The 18,345-nt window shown below is 43.0% G+C and overlaps 2 protein-coding genes and 1 pseudogene across 3 annotated transcripts; 1 reads left to right on the forward strand and 2 right to left on the reverse strand.

Moving 5' to 3' along the window:
* Positions 1 to 1,412: 1,412 nt before the first annotated feature.
* LOC101590578 lies at positions 1,413 to 1,774 on the reverse strand (annotated as a pseudogene).
* A 9,624-nt stretch (positions 1,775 to 11,398) lies between these two features.
* Positions 11,399 to 15,405, reverse strand: Cryab (crystallin alpha B). 2 transcript variants are annotated; one of them, XM_004646354.3, is made up of 4 exons: positions 15,283 to 15,405; positions 14,899 to 15,192; positions 13,645 to 13,767; positions 11,399 to 11,743 (listed from the first exon to the last, which is right to left on the reverse strand). In XM_004646354.3, the coding sequence occupies exons 2-4, from the start codon at positions 15,097 to 15,099 to the stop codon at positions 11,540 to 11,542; spliced, it is 528 nt and encodes a 175-aa protein (XP_004646411.1). In that variant the 5' UTR covers positions 15,100 to 15,192; positions 15,283 to 15,405; the 3' UTR covers positions 11,399 to 11,539. The 2 variants fall into 2 exon arrangements, with proteins under 2 accessions (XP_004646411.1, XP_023562379.1); XM_023706611.1 differs by having other exon boundaries at positions 14,899 to 15,405.
* A 582-nt stretch (positions 15,406 to 15,987) lies between these two features.
* Positions 15,988 to 17,344, forward strand: Hspb2 (heat shock protein family B (small) member 2). The gene is made up of 2 exons (XM_004646351.2): positions 15,988 to 16,251; positions 16,679 to 17,344. Exons 1-2 carry the CDS (start codon positions 16,158 to 16,160, stop codon positions 17,134 to 17,136), a joined length of 552 nt encoding a protein of 183 aa, XP_004646408.1. The 5' UTR covers positions 15,988 to 16,157; the 3' UTR covers positions 17,137 to 17,344.
* The last annotated feature ends 1,001 nt before the right edge of the window (positions 17,345 to 18,345 follow it).

The raw sequence follows: 18,345 nt of genomic DNA on the forward strand, positions 1-18,345 counted from the left end.
AGAAGGGGAGCCATCTAATTTTATTATTTATTTATTTAAAATTTTCAGGCCGGCCAAATATCTCAGTGGATTAAAGCACCTGCAAATAGGCACAGGGGCCGGGGGTTCAATCCCTCAGCCTGCTGTGCCGGGCCTGCCTGCAGGGCATACTGGGACAGCAATTGAGAATGGGAATGGTGGCACGCACCTGTATTCCCAGAACTTGTAAATAGGAGAATCACTACGAGTCTGATCTAGTAGTGAGACCCTGAAACCCTATAGACCCTTCCCTAAAATATAGAAAAAATAAATTAAAATTTTCTTGGGTCTGTTAATGTGTGCTACATTTATTGATTTGTACATGTTGACCCATCCTTTCATCCTTGAGATGATTCCTACTTGGTCATGGTGTATAATCTTGATGATTTGCTGTACTTTGTTTGGCAGTATCTTATTGAGGATTTTTGCATCTGTGTTCATTAAGGAGATTTTCCTATAGTTGTCTTTTTTGGTTGGATCCTTCTCTGATTTTGGTATCAGGGTACTGCTTTCAGGAATGAGTTTGGGAGTATTGTTTCCCTTCCAGTTTCATTAAGGAGCTTAACAATTAGTGATGTTAGGCCTTCTACAAATTTTTGTAAAGTTCACAGTGACTCCATCTTTGTTGGTAGGTTTTGAAGATTATGTCTTCAATTTCACTGATTAATATTGGTTTATTTAGGATATGTATATCATCTTGATTCAACTTTAGTGAGATACATATATTCATATGTATCTAGGAATCTGTCCGTTTTTTCTGCATGTCCCATCTTACTAGAATACAAGTTGTCAAAGTAGGAATAGCTGATCTTCTGGATTTCTTCAGGGCGCATTGTGATTTCACCCTTTTCATTTCTAATTGTATGGATTTGTGTCTTTCCCTTTTTACAAAGAATTTCTGCAGGTATTCTTTGTCATGGAAGCATATTGTTTCTCAGTCAATCTTGAAAGATAGTTTTGTGGGGTACATCAATCTGGGTTGGAGGTTTTTCTTTTGGTTTTGAATTCTTCCCTCCCAGCTCTGCTTGCCTTGTGTTGAGAAGTCAGCTATGATTTGATGGGCTTTCCTTTATAGGTTATTGGTTTCTTTTTTCTATCAGCTTTTAGTATTCTATTTTATATGAATTTTCTAAAATTTGACTAAGATATGCTGTGCTGGTTTTTGTTTTTTGCCATAGCTATTTGGAGTTCTATATGCCTTGCCTAACTGCATGTCAAATATTTTTTTTCCCTTCAAGGGAAGTTTTCTGCCATGGTGTTTATTTTATTTATTTATTTTTTTAAGAATGCAATTTTTTTTTATTCACCAATAAACTAAAAGCCCATTTATGGGTGTTTCTTTCTCACATATACTTCATTTGTTTTAGGAAAAAGCAAAGCCCTATAAAGTGGCAACCACCTAGTCCTCAGACTCTGATCCATCTTCATCTTGACTAATCTGGAAGTATCGGAGTTCATAAGTCTCTTTGTCAGATGCAACCACGAAGATTATTCTTTTTAAGATACTTCTTGGTAAGATATTTTAAATACCTTTTGGAGAACTGTTTCTCGGAAACGACTGTGATCTTATTCTTGAACCGTTCAATGTGAACAACATTCCCAAGGTTTCCAGTTTTTCCATTGACTTTAACCTTCTCCCTCAGAAACTGTTCAAAATTTCCAGAATCAAAAATTCCATCTTCTACTGGATGGGTAAGGTCCAAGTTAAACTTCCAGGTTGACCTCTTAGGCTTCTTGTCTTTCTGCGATGCCATCTTGACAGCAGCGGGAGGATCAGAGAGTGCCATGGTGTTTATAAATGAGTTTTTTACATCAATATTCCTATCTTAGTTGGGGATATAGCACAGCGGCATAAGTGCCTGCCTGGCAAGTGCAAGGTTCTGAGTTCAATAGCTGGTACCACAAAAAATAAATAAAGGAGAAAAAAATTAAGATTTCTAGGGGCCAGGGAGATGGCTCAGTAGAATACGCACTTCCCTGGCAAGCACAAGGGCCTGAGTTCAATCCCCGGTTCTGCTTAAAAAAAAAAAAATCTTCTGCTTTTTCACCAACTCCAACTATATTATTCTTTGCATCATGTAGTTGGTCTTGGATTGATTTCTCTTAGTCTTTTGCTATTTTTAAGAAATCTTTCTTTTCATGATCACTAACTTCAAGCCTGTCTCTATAGCTGAAATTCTGTCCTCATTTGTTTATTCTGCTGAAGATACTTTCAGTGGAATTTTTAGTCGCCTGGATATCTGCTTGAATCTGTTTCATGCATCCCATTTCTTCCCTATGTTGGGCATTCATGGTTTCCATCTTTTTCCTAAACTATTCTATTTTTTAATCCATTTAAACACATTTTTCATTGTGGTCACCATCTCTGTAGTTACCTGAAAAATTATTTCTGATTTTTTTTTGAGAGCCTTATTTATTTGCTTTGTTGTTACTGCTTCAGAGAGGCTAAGTGGGTGGCCTTTGTATTGTCCCATCTCATTGACTCCTGTGTTTACCTTTGGTGAACAGGATGTCTGGGGTTGCATCTTGTTTAAGTATCCTTTCATTTTCTACTTTGCTTTAGTTTAATTCCTGGACTGATGCTTATAAATTGCCTATGATGAGTTGTTACATTGCTAGTATTTAGAACCCTTAGAGAATGACTACTTCTCAGAGATGTCTTCCAGTTGTAGCTGGTTTTTGTAATATGAGTCTGTTGCAAGATCCTGTGAGAAGTTGCTGCCTCTTTGGCCTAGTGTCTGGTTCTTTGGAATTGGCCCGCAGTATTCTCTATGACTCTTAGGCAAGCTCAGTCTTGTATATCAGGAAGAACGATGGTTCGAAGAATTATGTTACTTTGGCTATAAAGTGGAACAATTAGCAATAAGAATACTATCAAACACAACCTAGAAAATGGCAAACTGAGGCAACCACTGATTTGTCATCTTTAAGTGTATGAACTGAGTTTGTGGTTCTATAACAAATTCTAAAACAAACCAGAAATTTATATGTAGTAAATAAGTTCTAATATCCCAATTTTGTGCTGAAGGAAGAAAAATTAAAAGGGGTTAGGGGAAAAAAATAGAGAAATAGAAGATGAAGTAGAGATTAGAAACAAGGATATAAGACAAAGAGGATCATGAAAACTTTGAGATATTGGTACAGAAGACAGGAGGAAAAGAGGGGAAAAAGAAATAAAATGAAAAACAAAGCAGAACAACAAACTCTGAAAAACTAGGAAACCATGTTCACACTCATATGTAAAAACAAGGCCAAACAATGAAGCAAACGGAAAAAGGGAGGAAAAAAATGTCCACTTCAAGGTCTATCCCTGCTGTCACTGGTAGGTAATGTGTGAAGACTAGTCAGATCTGTGTTGATTTATGCCAGCAAGTCAGCAGTAGCCTTATGGTAGGACAGAGGATAATCTCAGCGAGCTTGTCCCTTTATTTCCTCTAAAGTCCAGGTTGATCTTTGGCTGTGAGGTTGGGACCAAACTTGGTAAGCCTGAAGCTGTCAGTGCACCTTCTATGGGGCTGAACTCTGGCAAATACGGCTAGATAGACCCACCAGTTATCCTGATTCTGTGCTCAGTTGGCCCCTGTCCACGATGGTTCCTGGCCAACTGCCCTCTCCTGCGGCATGTAGGATCCCAAAGCACTTGCCACCAGCCCGTGCAGTCCTCCAAGTGCACTGCTTCCTTTCACTGCTGTGTCTCTACATGGAGGCCTTTGGGGCTGCCCGCAGTCATGGTGTTCCACGGTGAACTGCTCCTCCCACACAGTGAGTCCCAGCTCCGGGAGAAAGTGCTGCCCACTACCTCCATCTTCTACATGGAAGTTTCTTTCTTCACGCTGCTATATTCTAGTGTTTGGACAACAAATTTCAGAGAGGGTCTTTCTCTGCTCTTTACCATTCCACCATCTTCCCAGAAGTCTGACAGTATTTTTAATTGTTGTTAATTTCTGATGATAATTTCTTTCTGATATTTCTTTCCTTTTTTTTTTTTTTTTTTTTTTTTTTTGTATTTAGGACAGGGTCTACAGGGTGTACAGGGTCTCACTGCCTAGATCAGACTCTAGTGAGCCTCCTGTTTACAACCTCCCAAGTGTTAGGATTACAGGCAGACAGGCCCAGTCTCAATCACCATCTCAGCCCGCCCCGGGGGCAGGGCCAGCATGGCAGGCCCGGGGATCAAATTCCAGGCGCCTGTGTCTGCCTATGCAGGTGCTTTAATCGGCTGAGCTATTAGGCTGGCCCTTCTTTCTGATATTTCTTGCTCTTTCAAAGTTGTTATTTTGGCTGGGGATGTGGTTCAATGGTAGAGCATGCACAAGGCACTGGGTTCAATCCCCAGTACCATACAAAGAGAGAAAGACAGAGATAGAGTCAGAGAGAGAGAGAGAGAGAGAGAGAGAGAGAGAGAGAGAGAGAGAAAATGAAGCCAAAATTGAGCCAATTTTAAAAAATAAAATAATTGTCATTCCTTCATTTTTGGTGATTTTATGTTGCCTATCTTTCCTTGCCTCAGATTTCTTTGTACACTTTCTAATTTTAGTTTTTAATGAGGGATCTTTGGTTCACTTTTTTCCTCCATCCCTGTTCTCACCACTCTTTATTCCTCAGTAGTTTTGCAGTTGCCTCCATTACACTTCTTGTTATATCCCCTCCCAGTTCTAAAAGAGGTTTTATTTATTTTTTTTGTGTAGCCTTTATTTCAAATATTTGTTAAAGTGCCTTTAGTGCTCCTTAGAACATAGCAGTAATCGCCCCCTACAGAAACAGTCTGTGTACAGAACTTTGCAGACCAGAGGCCACCCTCTGGCTATCGCTGGTGCTAAGCAGGGAATGCAGGCCAACGTGGGAGGGACAGAGGAAGAGCCCCTGTGAGTCAGCTTCAGCTGCCTTCATAGCATATCTTGTGCTGGTCACAGACTGTAGGTTCTGGTTTTGGAAGCCTACAGTGTAGGAATTTCATTTGCCTATTGGCTACACCCCTGGCTGAAATGCCATTAGATCAGTGTCACTCAAATTCTTGGCCAGCCAAACCCCTACAGCAAAGAGTCACAAGTTAAAGATCAGGTTCCCCTAGAAGTCATTACTGTTGGTGGCAAAGTGGTAGATGCCTCAGAGGCATGGATGAATTTACTGTCCCACTGTCATAGTAGGTGAGTTGCACAGCATCATGTACCTATTCCCAAACATAAGGCCATGTCCTTGTCCTCTTCCTTCACTAAACATACAGTTTCTATTCAACTGTAACCCTAGAAGGCAGACAGACAGGAATTTTCTGGCTTTTTTTTTTTTTTTTTTTGTATGTGGGAATACAATACCCTACCACAGTAACTAGTTTAAACAAGGAGTGAATTCTTTATTCCATCCTGGGTTGAGCATTTTTTGTCCTTGACCCTGTAAGAGTCAAACTCATCTGCTGTATTGCCTCCTTCTATGCTTAAGTCCAATGTGCCATTCTCTTGAATTTTATTTATTTAGACCTTTTGGCATTTGTTTGGTCTGTATTGTCATAGCTCAGCAGCAGAAGTGGCTGGTAAGCACAAGATCCTGAGTTTGATCCCTGGTACAAAAAAAAAAGAAAAGAAAATTAGGCTGGACATGGTGGCACATGCCTATTATCCAAGGATTTGGGGTAGGAGGATCACTGTAAGTTTAAGGCCAGCTTGGGCTACACAGTGAATTCAAGGCCAGCTTGGACTACACAGTGAGACCCTGTATAAAAAAAAAAAAAAATTCACCATTGCTCTTTGTTTAGAATAGAGGCAGTGTATTAAACATGAACTTGCTCCTATATCTTGTCAAGAAGTCTGTTCACTGAGGGCAGGGATGTAGCTCAGTGGCATGAATGTCTGCCTGACAAGTACAAGGTCCCGAGTTTGGTCCCTGGTACCACAAAAAAAAAAAAAAAAAAAAAAAAAGTCTCTTTGCCATAGATCCTTAGACCCACCACTTTTCAGAAACTGTGTCTGTAAGGACTCCTTGATCTCTTGGTGTACCCTGGGGAGAAACAGCAGCAAGAATGAGGAAAAGATAGACAAGAGATAAGAGATGGTTTCAGGTGGAGGCCTCTGCCTGAATGACAATGGACATAACAACAGTAGGAGCGGTTATTTATATACCTTTGCAAAGTTAGTATTATGAGACAAGGTTGCTTAGTGACTAATGCCTGAAATTGACCAGGCAGGATGCTTTGCCGAAGACTGAGGTAGCTTGACTGCTTTAGGCATTGTGGCTTGTCCTGCCCTCACTCATATGACCAATTTCCAGCTTCAGCCACTTCCAACATATATCTATGAAAGTGGAAGTTTTACCAAATCTAATGAATACTTCAGCTCATATGCTACTAAACTTGTTTTTAAATTTTTTTTATTTATTTGTGTGTGTGTGTGTGTGTGTGTGGCCAGCCCAGCCCACCAGGGGGCAGGGCTGGCTGGCATGTGGTGCTGGGGGATTGAACCGCGGTACCTGTGCTTTGCTAAGCCTGTTCCAAGTAGGTGCTGTAGACCACTGAGCCATCTCACCAGCCCGCTACTAAACTTTTTGATACCAGGAATTGAATCCAAGGCAGGTGCTGTGCCACTGAGCTATATCCCTGGCCCTACTGAACTTTTATATTCTATATTTGATAATCTATTTGACTACCTCTTCCTTCTTCAACTGCATTTCCTTGGCTTCTATAACATTGGTTTGTTGTTGTTATTGTTTGTCTTTTTTGTGTGTGACCAGCTCAGCTTGCACGGCATGTGGTGCTGGGGATCAAACCGCAGCCCCTACGCTTGCCTAAGCTTGCCTAAGCAGGCGCTTTAGACCACTGAGCTATCTCGCCAGCCCCTAAAATGTTGTTAATAAATTGTCAAATAAATTTTTATCCTATCCTATCTCTGATCTCTTCTAAGTCTCTTTTATCAGCTTCTCTTTCTCTGCTAACCCCTTACCTTTGCCTTTCCAGTGATTCTGTTGTTGGTCATTTCCTGCTCTTTTTGCTAACCTTGATTATTACTATTTTCATTCATATCTTCAACACTTAACTAATGTGATTCCAAATTGTGGTTTAGTTTGGTTTTGAAACAGAATCTTGCTATACAGTTCAGCTGCCCTTGAATTCACTATGTAGCCCAGGCTGCCCTTGAACTTTCGATGATCCTCATGTGTCAGCCTCCTCAGTGCTGGGATTACAGGCATGTTTCACCACGCCCAGCTCAAATTCTTAATCTACACTTACAACTCAAATGTGTTTCTAGTGCACTGGATTTAAATGTCCATCTACTTACAAAATATCTTTTTGAATTTTCCCAAACCACACAATCTTAATCTAAATTGCATTTATAGGGGCCAGGGAGATGGCTCAGTAGAATAAGTGCTTGCCTGGCAAATACAGGGTCTTGAGTTCAATCCCCGGTTCTATAAATAAATAAATAAATAAATAAATTGCATTTATAGGGCTGGCAAGATAGCTGAGGAGGCTGAAAACAGGAGGATCAATATGAGTCCAAGATGCATAGTAAGACCCTGTACCAAACACATAATTAAAAATAAATAAATAAATTATATTTATAATCTGTGTCTCAAGCATTTTCCCTTTAGTGTATTTAGTATCTTGGTGAGTTTCATAGTTCTTTTTTCTGTATTTTGACCATTCTTTCTCATTTATAATACTATACACAGTATAATAATCCAAAGAGTTGTCAAAAACAAAAATTATGGAATACTTTAGCCTCCTTTTTCTCATCTTTCTCATACATATAGATACAGCATCTTAGAAAGTTTATTTCCATATTATCTCGATTGCGTCTCTACCCTTTCCTAATGTCTCCATTGCCTTTATCATATTCCAGTTTCCCACCCAATCTGTTCAACATTGTTTATTATTATTATTATTATTATTATTATTATTATTATTATTATTTTGTGGAACTGGAGATTGCACTCAGTCCTTTGCGCTTGCCAGGCAAGTGTTTATTCAACTGAGCTCTTTCCCCTCCCCCTTCAACGTTGTTGTGATCCATGTCTCTATTTTCCATTTTCCTTTCAATTGATCAACACTACATCACTCCTACCATGAGTTTTAAAGTTGTAAATTAATCATGCTACTTACTTGGTTAAATTCCTTTATTATCTTATATAAAGGCCTTCAATGTTCCAAACTCCTTAACGGAGACCCATTCTCTCTTGTGTCGTTTTCCAGACCTAAATGCCTGTGTGCTTCATGCTGTTTCCTCTTCCTGAAGGTTTCTCCCTTTCCCATATATCTTATTAAGTTTAACTGTTAACAATTCAGTCAGAGGGCCTCGGGGTATAGCTCAGTCATAGGGCACCTGCTTAGTATGCACAAGACTGTGGTTTCAATCATCCAGGAAGAGAAGAAAGGAATGAAGGAAGGAAGGGATGGAGAGAGGAAGGGAGGGATGGAAGAAGGAAGAAAATAGAGAAAGAAAGGCGGAAGAAAGAAGAAAGAAATAGAGTCAGACAAATACCCAATAAGATGACTGGTTGAAATAAAAAAGATAGCAAATAACAAGTATTCATGTAGAAGTGAAGAAATTGGAACCCTCATACATTGCTAGTAGGAATGTGAAGCGATGCAGTTACTTTGAAAAACAGCAGCATCCTCAAAATTTTAATGAATAATTTGCCTTATGACCCAGAAAATTGTGTCCTATGAGTGTACCCCACAAAACTGTGAACAGGTGTGTTTTTAAAAACATATAAAGGCACGTTTATAGCAACAGTGTTCATAATAGCCAAATGTAAAGACAATCCAAATGTCCATTAACTGATGAATAGGTGAATAAATGTGACACACCAGTGCTGTGAAACATTGGGCAATAAGAAGGAAATAGGAACTGATATAGAGGATCCTTGAAGACATACTAGATAAAAGAAGTTAGTCACAAAGTACCACTTATTGTAGATTCCACTGGTAGGCAATGTCCAAAATAAGCCAATAGACAGTGGTGGGAAGTAGACAGGTGGTTGCCTAGGACTGAGAGGTGGGCACTGAGTAATTGCTAAGGGTGATAAGGTCTTCTCGGGCCATAAAATTATCTAAAATTGTGGTGGTGGATAATACAACTCTGTGAATATGTTAAAGCCATTAATTTGTATGATTTGGGTGAAATTGTATAGTTAAGTAAGTAATAACTCGATACTGTTTACAAATTTTTCTCGAGTTGGCTCTGTGGTACACACTTATACTCTTAGCTCCTGGGGAGGCAAAAAGATAGGAGAATAGTAAATTCAAACCCAGCCTGGGCAAGTTACTGACTTAGCCAGATCCTGTCTCAAAAAAATGTTTTTTTAGGGTCTGGGTATATAGTTCGGTTCAAAGGCTCTAGGCTCAATCTCCAGTACCTTAAGAAAGATAAAAGGGAGAGGGAGGAAAAGGAAAGAAAGACGAAAAAGTTCAGTCAGTAGTATCCATCTCCAGGATCACTTCTTATATGAGAGAGCAGACTGTCTAGAAGCCTAACAGTTCCCACAGCATACATTTTTGAATGCATATTCTCTCTCTCTCTCTAATTTTCTGGAAACCTACATGACTTTCAGACTTCTCTCCTGTCTCGTTTGCGTCACTGGCAAATGCCCTAGTCTTTTCAAGACAATCACTACAGAGAAAGGGGATTTCTAAGCTTTATTTGAACTAATCAAGATAGACCACTTGTGGGAGTAGCTTGGGTTCACTTCCCTAAAGCACCTTGCTGGGAAGAATATGGTAAATGTCTAATCCAGGCTGGAGTACTGTGGCAAGACTGAGGGGGTGAATAGTTTTCTGTTGTCTTGGTAGCCAGTAGTGTCTGCTACACAATCATAAAACAATTGGGTACAGGTTGGGAAAAAAAAGTTACTTTTAGAGATCTTTTCCTGTTTTTTTTTTTTTTTAATAAAAAAGGGTATACCCCTTGAAAGTATATTTCAATTTATATTTCCTAGCCCCATGACCCTGTATCATGAAAAATTTAGCCAACTATTTTTAGGATATTTCAAAAGCAGAGCCAATATTATGGCTTGTATCTAAAGGTCCCCCAAAGTCTTTCAGTCATCATGGGGCTTTTCAGAGGTAGCTGGATGTAGGGTACGTGATGCTAGGACTAAAGATGCCATGCTAGGATTAAGGGTATGAGTGGTACTTGCCATGAGGGTGGGTAGCCAGATAAAATATACAGACAAAAAGAGTGCTGCTTTTGTCTCTTGCTGCTGGCTTGCTTTTCTTGTCTTCTGCCCACCATGACCATGAACTATTTCTTCTCTGTGTGCCTTTCTGCTATGCTGCCCTGCCTGAGAGCCAACTAACTGTAAACTGAAACCTCTACAAGCTCTGAGCCAAAATAAATCTTTTCTCCTGTAACTTTGGGCAGCAGGCATTTTTGTCTCAGCAATGAGAAGAGTAATTGAAACAATCTCCAAACTATTGGCTTTTGGGGAGCAAGAAAATCTCACTTCACCTTAAGGCCAGCTCTTGCAAGAAATTAGAAGTATGCTTGGAGCTGGTAAAGAAATAATAAGAATTGTCTCAAACATTTATGCTAAATAACCCATAGAAGGGCTATTTTTTTATTACGTAAGTCAGAAGTGTCTAAACCAACAAAAACGAGAGGGAGAAGTCAATTTGTTTTTGCTTTTGTAGAGTATTATTTCTTTAACTTAAGTAATACAAGCTCAGAAATTAATTGTAATTTTCTTTTTTTTTTTTTTTTTTCCGGTACTGGGGATTGAACTCAGGACCTTGTAATTGCCAGGCAAGCACCTATTCTACTGAGCTATCTCCCCAGCCCAATTGCAATTTTCAAACTTAGCTTTTTTGGTGGTAAGTCATTGAATTGAGTATTTCCCATTTTTAGTTTAGTAGGTATCTGCTAAGTCATTCGCACTATACCACTCGTATATCACTCATTTAGTGGTAGCCCCTCAGGTCCTGTTTAGTCTTGTGAATCAGTTTAATGTAAGGCTTGTCACTGGGAAAATATTAAATAACATTAGGGTCATCATGTCTTCCTTGGTGATGTAATTAATTTCAAAGACATAGTAACGCCTTTTATGTGGTAGTACCCAGAGTTAATTTAGGCTTGTTCCATTTATTGAAACTGAGTGTTAAAATCAAAGAAGGAGAAGGGGATTTATGCACCTTGAATTCTATCAGGGCTTCTCTTCACTTATGTTTTCCTCTTAATTGTGTACAAATCAGTTCTTTATGTTATAAATAGAAGACCTGAATGCCATAAAAATTAAGCAAATTGCTCACATTTATACCATTAATATAAGTGGTTGAGCCAGTTATATTGACTCTAAAATCCCTGGAATCCCCTGAATTATAGTGTGATGATTAAATGGACCCACCAAACTTGTAGATTTGTTTACAAGCATACCAGAAATCCAAGCACAAAAACAGTTATCTGTTGCTGAATGGTATTTTATTAGCTTAATAATTTGGGCCTGCCCTTAGCATTAATAAGCTTCAGCAGTAGTCACATTTTTATTCACTGGTAGGGAAACTTTCTTGTTTTAAAAAATGCAGTTAGAGAAAGGGCATCTACTTCTTGGGGGCTGCAGTGACAGCAGGCTTCTCTTCACGAGTGATGGGAATGGTGCGCTCAGGGACAGAGACCTGTTTCCTTGGTCCATTCACAGTCAGGACCCCATCAGATGACAGGGAGGAAGTAATGGTGACAGGGTCCACATCTGCTGGGATCCGGTATTTCCTGTGGAACTCCCTGGAGATGAAACCATGTTCATCCTAATCCAAGAGAATGAAGAAAGAAGCAAAGAAATAAGAGCAGGAAATAATACCATATGCCAACTCAAAACAGTCACTCTTCTTAGATGAGACCAAATGCCATGATGACATGAGGAAAAGGAGTAACTCTTTATTTCAGGTGTGAGACTTGGATAAAGCTGCATAAGTGATCACTCCTAATGGTGCGAGACCAAGGAGGTGAAACAACTCAAATTCTTCAGTACTTCAACCTCTGAGGCATAGTTATATTTAGGGGCATTTCTAAAGGGCTGGTTTTCATGAATAGTGGCTGAATATACAGGATTTGGAATCTCATCCTGACACTTAGGATCTGAATCTCTGAGGAAGCCTAGAAATGGTCCTCTTTTTTTTTTAATCTTTTTTTATTTATTTGGTGCAGGGACTCATTATGCGTGGAGCCACATGCAGTATTGGGGATCGAATCTGAGTCTTTGTGCTTGCCAGACAGGTGCTTAGACTGCTGAGCTATCTCCCCATCCTGACTTTGACTCTTTAGGAATATCTCAGAATATTCCACACCAATAGGGGATAGTGTTACCCAATCTTAAATCAGGAACAAAACTGAAACAGCGAGCTAGTAAGTGTACTAGTTGTATATAGATTCTGAGTTACCAATAACTAAGAAGCAATTTAAAAAGCCTCCTCAGTCATAAGAAACTATTCCATTTATCAGAATTCCCCAGAGTTGTTGAACCCAACCCTTATGCTTGCCAAATCCCAATCATCTATCTAAACAATCTCAGTTAACTGATTTTCTCATGGGCTATGAGAAATCAGGAGCTGAGGACAGCTCTGAAATGTCACCAAAACAAGTAGGTTTCCATCAAGATGGGTTAAAAAGAGAAAATGGAATTCCTGAACGTGGAAAAGGAAACTTACAAATTCAAGTGCCACCATACCCAGCAAGGAAGCTTTTTATTTTTTTTATACTTTAGAGTTTTAAAATATTTGTTTATTCAGTTTAGTTTAGTTTAGTTTAGGTTCAAGACATGATCTTGCTTCGCAGCTTAAGCTGGTCTTGAACTCATTATGACCTCAAACTCACAGCAATCCTCCTGCCTCAGCCTAGCTGTTAAAAAATACTACTGTCACAGCTAGAAGGATAGCTCAGCAGACTAAGTGCCTGCTTAGGCAAGTGCAGGGACCAGGATTTGACCCCCAGCACCATGTGTGGTGAAACCCTGTATGAAATACATTAAAATAATAATAAAAAAATAGTCATTAGTTTGCCAGGGAGATGGCTCAGTAGAATAAGTGCTTGCCTGGCAAACACAAGGGCCTGAGTTCAATCCCCAGTTCCACAAAAAAAGTCATTTAAATAATAATAATAATACTGTTGTCCAGCCAGGTGTGGTAGTACACACTTATAATTTCAGCACTTGGAAAGCTGAAGCAGGAGGACAGCCATGAATTTGAGGCAAGCATGGGCTACACAGTGAGTTCAAAGCCAGCCGAAACTACATAGCAAGACCCTATCTTGAAACAAAACAAAACAATCACCAATTAAAAAAAAAAAAAGCTGATATCTTGTGAAATATCCCTAAAAATTCTGATTTAATTGGTCAGAGGTATGCCTGAGCATTTGGGTTTTTGAATATTTTCATGAGTCTAATGCATCCAAGATTGAAAATCACTGCTTATATGAAAAATGAGTATCTCATCCACCCCATCCAAGGTAGTCAAAACAGACAGCTATAGCCAGTTTTCTGGGCAAAACCGGCAAAGTGAGAACAGCAGATTTATGCCTAGTTTAGTTCTCTAGACATTGACTTATAACCCTGATCTGGCTCTGCGTCTGTGTTGAGACTGGAATATTGCCTGGCCCTAAGGCAGTCCCTAACGTATGGACTCAATAAATGGGCAGAAAAGAAGCCCCCTACCTGGCGCTCCTCATGCTTGCCGTGCACCTCGATCACGTCTCCCAGCACCTTCACCTTGAGCTCCTCTGGGGAGAAATGCTTCACATCCAGGTTGACTGAGAACCTGTCCTTTTCCATGCGCATCTAGAAGGAGCAAGGCGAGGGAAGGAGGAAAAAAGATGACGGTGAGACTGCGCCGGTGCATGCTCACTCTGCAGCATTACTCTGTGTCCAGGTGACTATTTTCTCCTTGTCTGCTAAAAATCTTTTCAAATAAACATAGTTCTTGGTTGAGGTTTGTCACCACAATGGTAGCCAAGGAAACCATTTGGTTATCAGGCCCAAACTTATTCAAGGCACTGGGAAAAAGACAGACCTCCCCCAGGGAGCCAGATGGATGTGGGCATGGCTTCTGTGATCTCTCTGACCCCAATGCCCAGCTTTGTCATTTGTCTATGAGACAAAGGCCTCTTCTACTTGCTTGGTTTTCTGCCAGGTTTCCCACCCATTGAATCTGGAATGTTCTGCTAGTCCCGCTTGTCCTTCCAAAGCCCTTGCCCACTCAGCTCCTGTTTACTCTCACATAAATATTTTTAAAGTAGAGTGTTATCTGTGGCAGCTTCTGTCAGTGTTATCTGTTCACCCCCTCCTGCTCTCTTAGGAAAAGATAGGGGGCTGCAAGGACTGGACTCGCATTCTTTCATGATAAGGTCTGGAAAGAGGCCAGTGCCCTGTTACAGCCCCGGTGAATCCAGAAAATCATAAAGAGGGAACAGAATAGAAGAAAATAGTGGTGGTTGTCTCCAGCTCCACCCAGTGGGGATGAAGAGCTCAAGATGAGATAGCTCGCTCTCTCTCTCTCTCTCTCTCTCTCTCTCTCTCTCTCTCTCCCCCTCTCTCTCTCTCTGTATGTGTTCTGAAACTTGAAATAATAGGAGTATGAGGTATTAGAAGAAGTGAATAAAGATGTTTAAAGGTGCCTCTTTTCCTGCAAGTCATTATAAACCAAACTAAAAAGGGTATCCTGCTTAAAGGTTGGGAGGCAGAGAGTGATCTTCCATGTGCGTGAAAAAGATTAATAAATAGGATACAGAGGAGTATCAAATAAGAAGTTTCTGGGGAAGAGCAGTATTTTAGTTACCTTACTTTCTTCACTTCTGGATACATGCACACCTACAATGGCTTAGGCAGGGAAGAAGAGGAATTAAAGCAGGTGGAGAAGTACCCAGAATGTTCCAGGAAGGATGCACCTGTCCTGGCAGAGGGGAGACTCACCTCTGAGAGTCCAGTGTCCACCCAGCTGGGCATCCGCAGGAAGGAGGATGGCCGAAGGTAGAAAGGGCTCAGGGAAGTGGAAGTGGGAAAAAGGTCAGACTCCAACAGGTGCTCTCCGAAGAACTGGTCGAAGAGGCGGCTGGGGGAGGGGAAAGGAAAGAAGGGGCGGCGGATCCAGGGGTGGTGGATAGCGATGTCCATGGTGTCTAGGTGAGTGCAGGGGATCAGCTGGTGGGTCAGCTCCTTCAGCTGCAGCTACAGCCAGGCCCTTATATATGCAGTCTTGTGAAGCTTCTGGAATGGTGATGTCAGGGGTTTTATTATACTCGCTCACGGCCGGTTCATGGAGACTTGTGATTGGGGATTTGGCAGTGTGACACATACCCAGTACTCACTGAGCTAAGAAAAGAGAAACACAAACACGCCTGAGCTGGCCAGCGACTTGTCATGGTCTTGTTTCACTAGCTTTCCATCCACACCCTGGGCACCCTCCCCCACCCCTTCTCTGGCCCTGGGACAGAGTCAGGAATCCCAAGCAGGCAGGGCTGTGCCCCTCCTCTTCCCCCCCCCCCCCCCCAGTCTTGCATGCCAGGGGAATTGGGCCAGCAACTATCTTGGGCCTGGGCAGGGACTGGAATCTTCCTAGGCTGGGCCCTGGGAACATTAACTCTTTGTGGGTCTCTGAAGGAGCTCAATGACAGCCAACATGTCAGTACCAGGCATGTAGTGGTGCCCTGGGCTGACCTGGGGTCAGGAAAGGACCTTGGCATTAATCTGAGCAGAGGGATTACCTCAAGAGAGGCAGAAAGCTTTCTTGCGTCTTTTATGTTTCGTGACTAGCTTTTCATTGAGTCCAGAATGCTTAATGAAGTGAGGTGCGCGGTGTCTGCAGCTGAGCAGAAAAGGCGATGTGAAAATGCGCATAAGAGGATCTCAGTTAGGCCTCTGCCTCTGGCGCAGCACCAGCTTCCTTCCCAGCTCACTGCAGGACCAGGACCCCCAGCTGTCAGTCCTCTCAGGCCCTGCGACGACAGCTGAAGCCTGTGTGGGGGAGGAGAGTGGGGGTCTGGGCAGCCTTGGTCATACCCTTGTTGCCACACTCAGGGCCCCTGCTCCTGCCCTCCCCCCTCGGAGGCCCCGCACTATTTTGGGTGGTGTCGACCCCGCCCCCTCCTCTGACTGCTCCCTAGCTCTCTGGGCAGCTGGAGGGGTCCCGCGCTCCTGTTGGGGCTGCAGCTAGGACCAGGGTGACTGCAACCATGTCTGGCCGCTCCGTGCCACACGCCCACCCGGCCACCGCTGAGTATGAATTCGCCAACCCGAGCCGCCTGGGTGAGCAGCGCTTTGGAGAAGGTACGGGCTGGATGCCACCCGGTGCCTCCCACCCCACCTCTTGAAGTTCTGGGCTGCCTTCCCAACTTTACTGGCCCCAACCCCACTTGGGGCTTAACTGAACTCCTGGGGCAAGCGTCTCCCACCCCAGACACCGTCCACAGCTCTCCAGCCGGGCTGTGTCCCCTTCCTCTTGACCTCAGGACAGACCTGGGGCCCGCAAGGTTCTGGGTTCCCGTCCTCCCACCCAGTCCCAGTCTGGCCGGCCTGCCCCACTGCCTGTCTTTCTCAGCACCCTCCTCCCAGCTGCCTGGACTGCTGCTGCTTCCCGGCCTCCAACTCCCCTGCTGCCCTTCCAGGCCTCCATCTCCTGAGCTCTGTGTTTGTCCCTGTGTCCACCTCATCCTCCTTCATCCCGCCTCCTGCCTTCTCTTTCTCTGCCCCCCAGGCCTCCTGCCCGAAGAGATCCTGACCCCCACCCTCTACCATGGTTACTATGTGCGGCCCCGGGCTGCCCAAGCTGGGGAGGGCAGCAGGGCAGGGGCATCGGAGCTCAGGCTCAGTGAGGGCAAGTTCCAGGCCTTTCTGGACGTGAGCCACTTTACCCCTGACGAGGTCACTGTGAGGACTGTGGACAACCTGCTGGAGGTGTCTGCCCGGCACCCCCAGCGCCTGGATCGCCACGGCTTCGTGTCCCGAGAGTTCTGCCGCACCTACGTCCTGCCTGCTGATGTGGACCCCTGGCGGGTTCGCGCTGCCCTTTCCCATGACGGCATCCTTAATTTGGAGGCCCCTCGGGGTGGCCGACATTTGGACACAGAAGTCAATGAGGTCTACATCTCACTACTCCCTGCGCCTCCCGACCCAGAGGAAGAGGAGGAGGAGGTGGCCAGAGTTGAGCCCTGACTGCCAGAGACCCAGCACCCAGCAAATCCCTTCCCGCCTCCCTCTGTGATTTGCGCAGTTGCCGGCCACCCCAGAGGTAGCAGCATCCTGGGGGGAATGGGAGTGCTCCAGGTCCACAGTGTATGGTTTGGTCCCTTGAGACATGTTACAGCCTTTCGTTTAGTTCTGGGGGGTGGGGGGGGAGCTGAATAAACCCAAAGCTCAGGGCCTTGTTTGTGCTGCTCGCTGTTCCGTGGCCTAGAGGATGGGATGGGTGGGAAGGAGCTGGTCAGAAAGCTCCAGCCAGCTAGACAGAAAGCTCCTGTTATGGGTGCCCAACGTCACAGTATCCTGAGCTCACACTTGGATGCTGAGATCATACCCGGAAGCTGACACTGGCTCCAGATCAAATTCCTAGCCATAATTTTCTCACAATGCAACAAAAGAAAGAATGATCCTGGGAGGGAAAAGGGATATGCCATCCAAACAGCCCAGAGGGCTCTGTCTGAGCTGGTGATTAGAGACACAAAAACAAGGGTCTCCAGACTGTCTGGTCCTTTTTGGATAGGGGTTGGGAAAATGGTTTTTGGCTGCAGAGAGAGTAGCCTAAAGCCCTGGAGTGAATCCTTTGTTTTCCCATACTAAGGTCTGCCTGCTAAAATGGTCACTGACTCTGAGGGACTGAATGTGCACATATGGAAGCACTGGTACTGTAGCCTCTGGCCTCATCTCTGAGCATGGTCGTCTCCCCATCCTCTGCATGGGGGCGACCCACTTGAGAAAGCATTTGCCTCTGATTTTGGAACATCCCAAAGAGAGAAATCACTGTGTTACCCCACCTAATCCAAGACTGAATGCAGGGACCTAAGGTTCTTATTGTGGTGATAACTGCCAGGCAAGCCTCCCTTACAAATAGTCTTGATTCTAGGGAGCTGGTAGATTTAGGAAATCCTGGATGTCTGTCACCATATAGAATTCTTTACAGTCGAGAGCGCGTGTACATGTATGAGTTGGGGAGTGTCCCAATGACTTGCTGTTTTCCAGACTATATATAGAGATTTTTTCTTAGGGTGTGATGAACACCTAAAATTCTTTTGCCAAGGTGATTACATTTTAATTTGAGGGGATTTAGACCCTCTTGAAATTCTGGTAAAAGCTATAGGTCCTTTTATCAGAAAAATACACATACCCTCAAATTTAAAAATACTATTTAAATAGTTTCACACAGTT

This window comes from Octodon degus, unplaced genomic scaffold, assembly GCF_000260255.1.
Source record: "Octodon degus isolate 3935 unplaced genomic scaffold, OctDeg1.0 scaffold00266, whole genome shotgun sequence".
Lineage (NCBI taxonomy): Eukaryota > Metazoa > Chordata > Mammalia > Rodentia > Octodontidae > Octodon > Octodon degus.

Bases quoted from the DNA above. Each gene is read 5' to 3' on its own strand.
- Cryab (XM_004646354.3), bottom strand. From the start codon at position 15,099: ATGGACATCGCTATCCACCACCCCTGGATCCGCCGCCCCTTCTTTCCT. The intron at 13,768-14,898 runs GTGAGTCTCCCC...TGCTCCTTCTAG, and splicing joins TGGACACTGGACTCTCAGAG to ATGCGCATGGAAAAGGACAG. The intron at 11,744-13,644 runs GTAGGGGGCTTC...CTCTTGGATTAG, and splicing joins GCAAGCATGAGGAGCGCCAG to GATGAACATGGTTTCATCTC.
- Hspb2 (XM_004646351.2), top strand. From the start codon at position 16,158: ATGTCTGGCCGCTCCGTGCCACACGCCCACCCGGCCACCGCTGAGTAT. The intron at 16,252-16,678 runs GTACGGGCTGGA...TCTGCCCCCCAG, and splicing joins TGAGCAGCGCTTTGGAGAAG to GCCTCCTGCCCGAAGAGATC.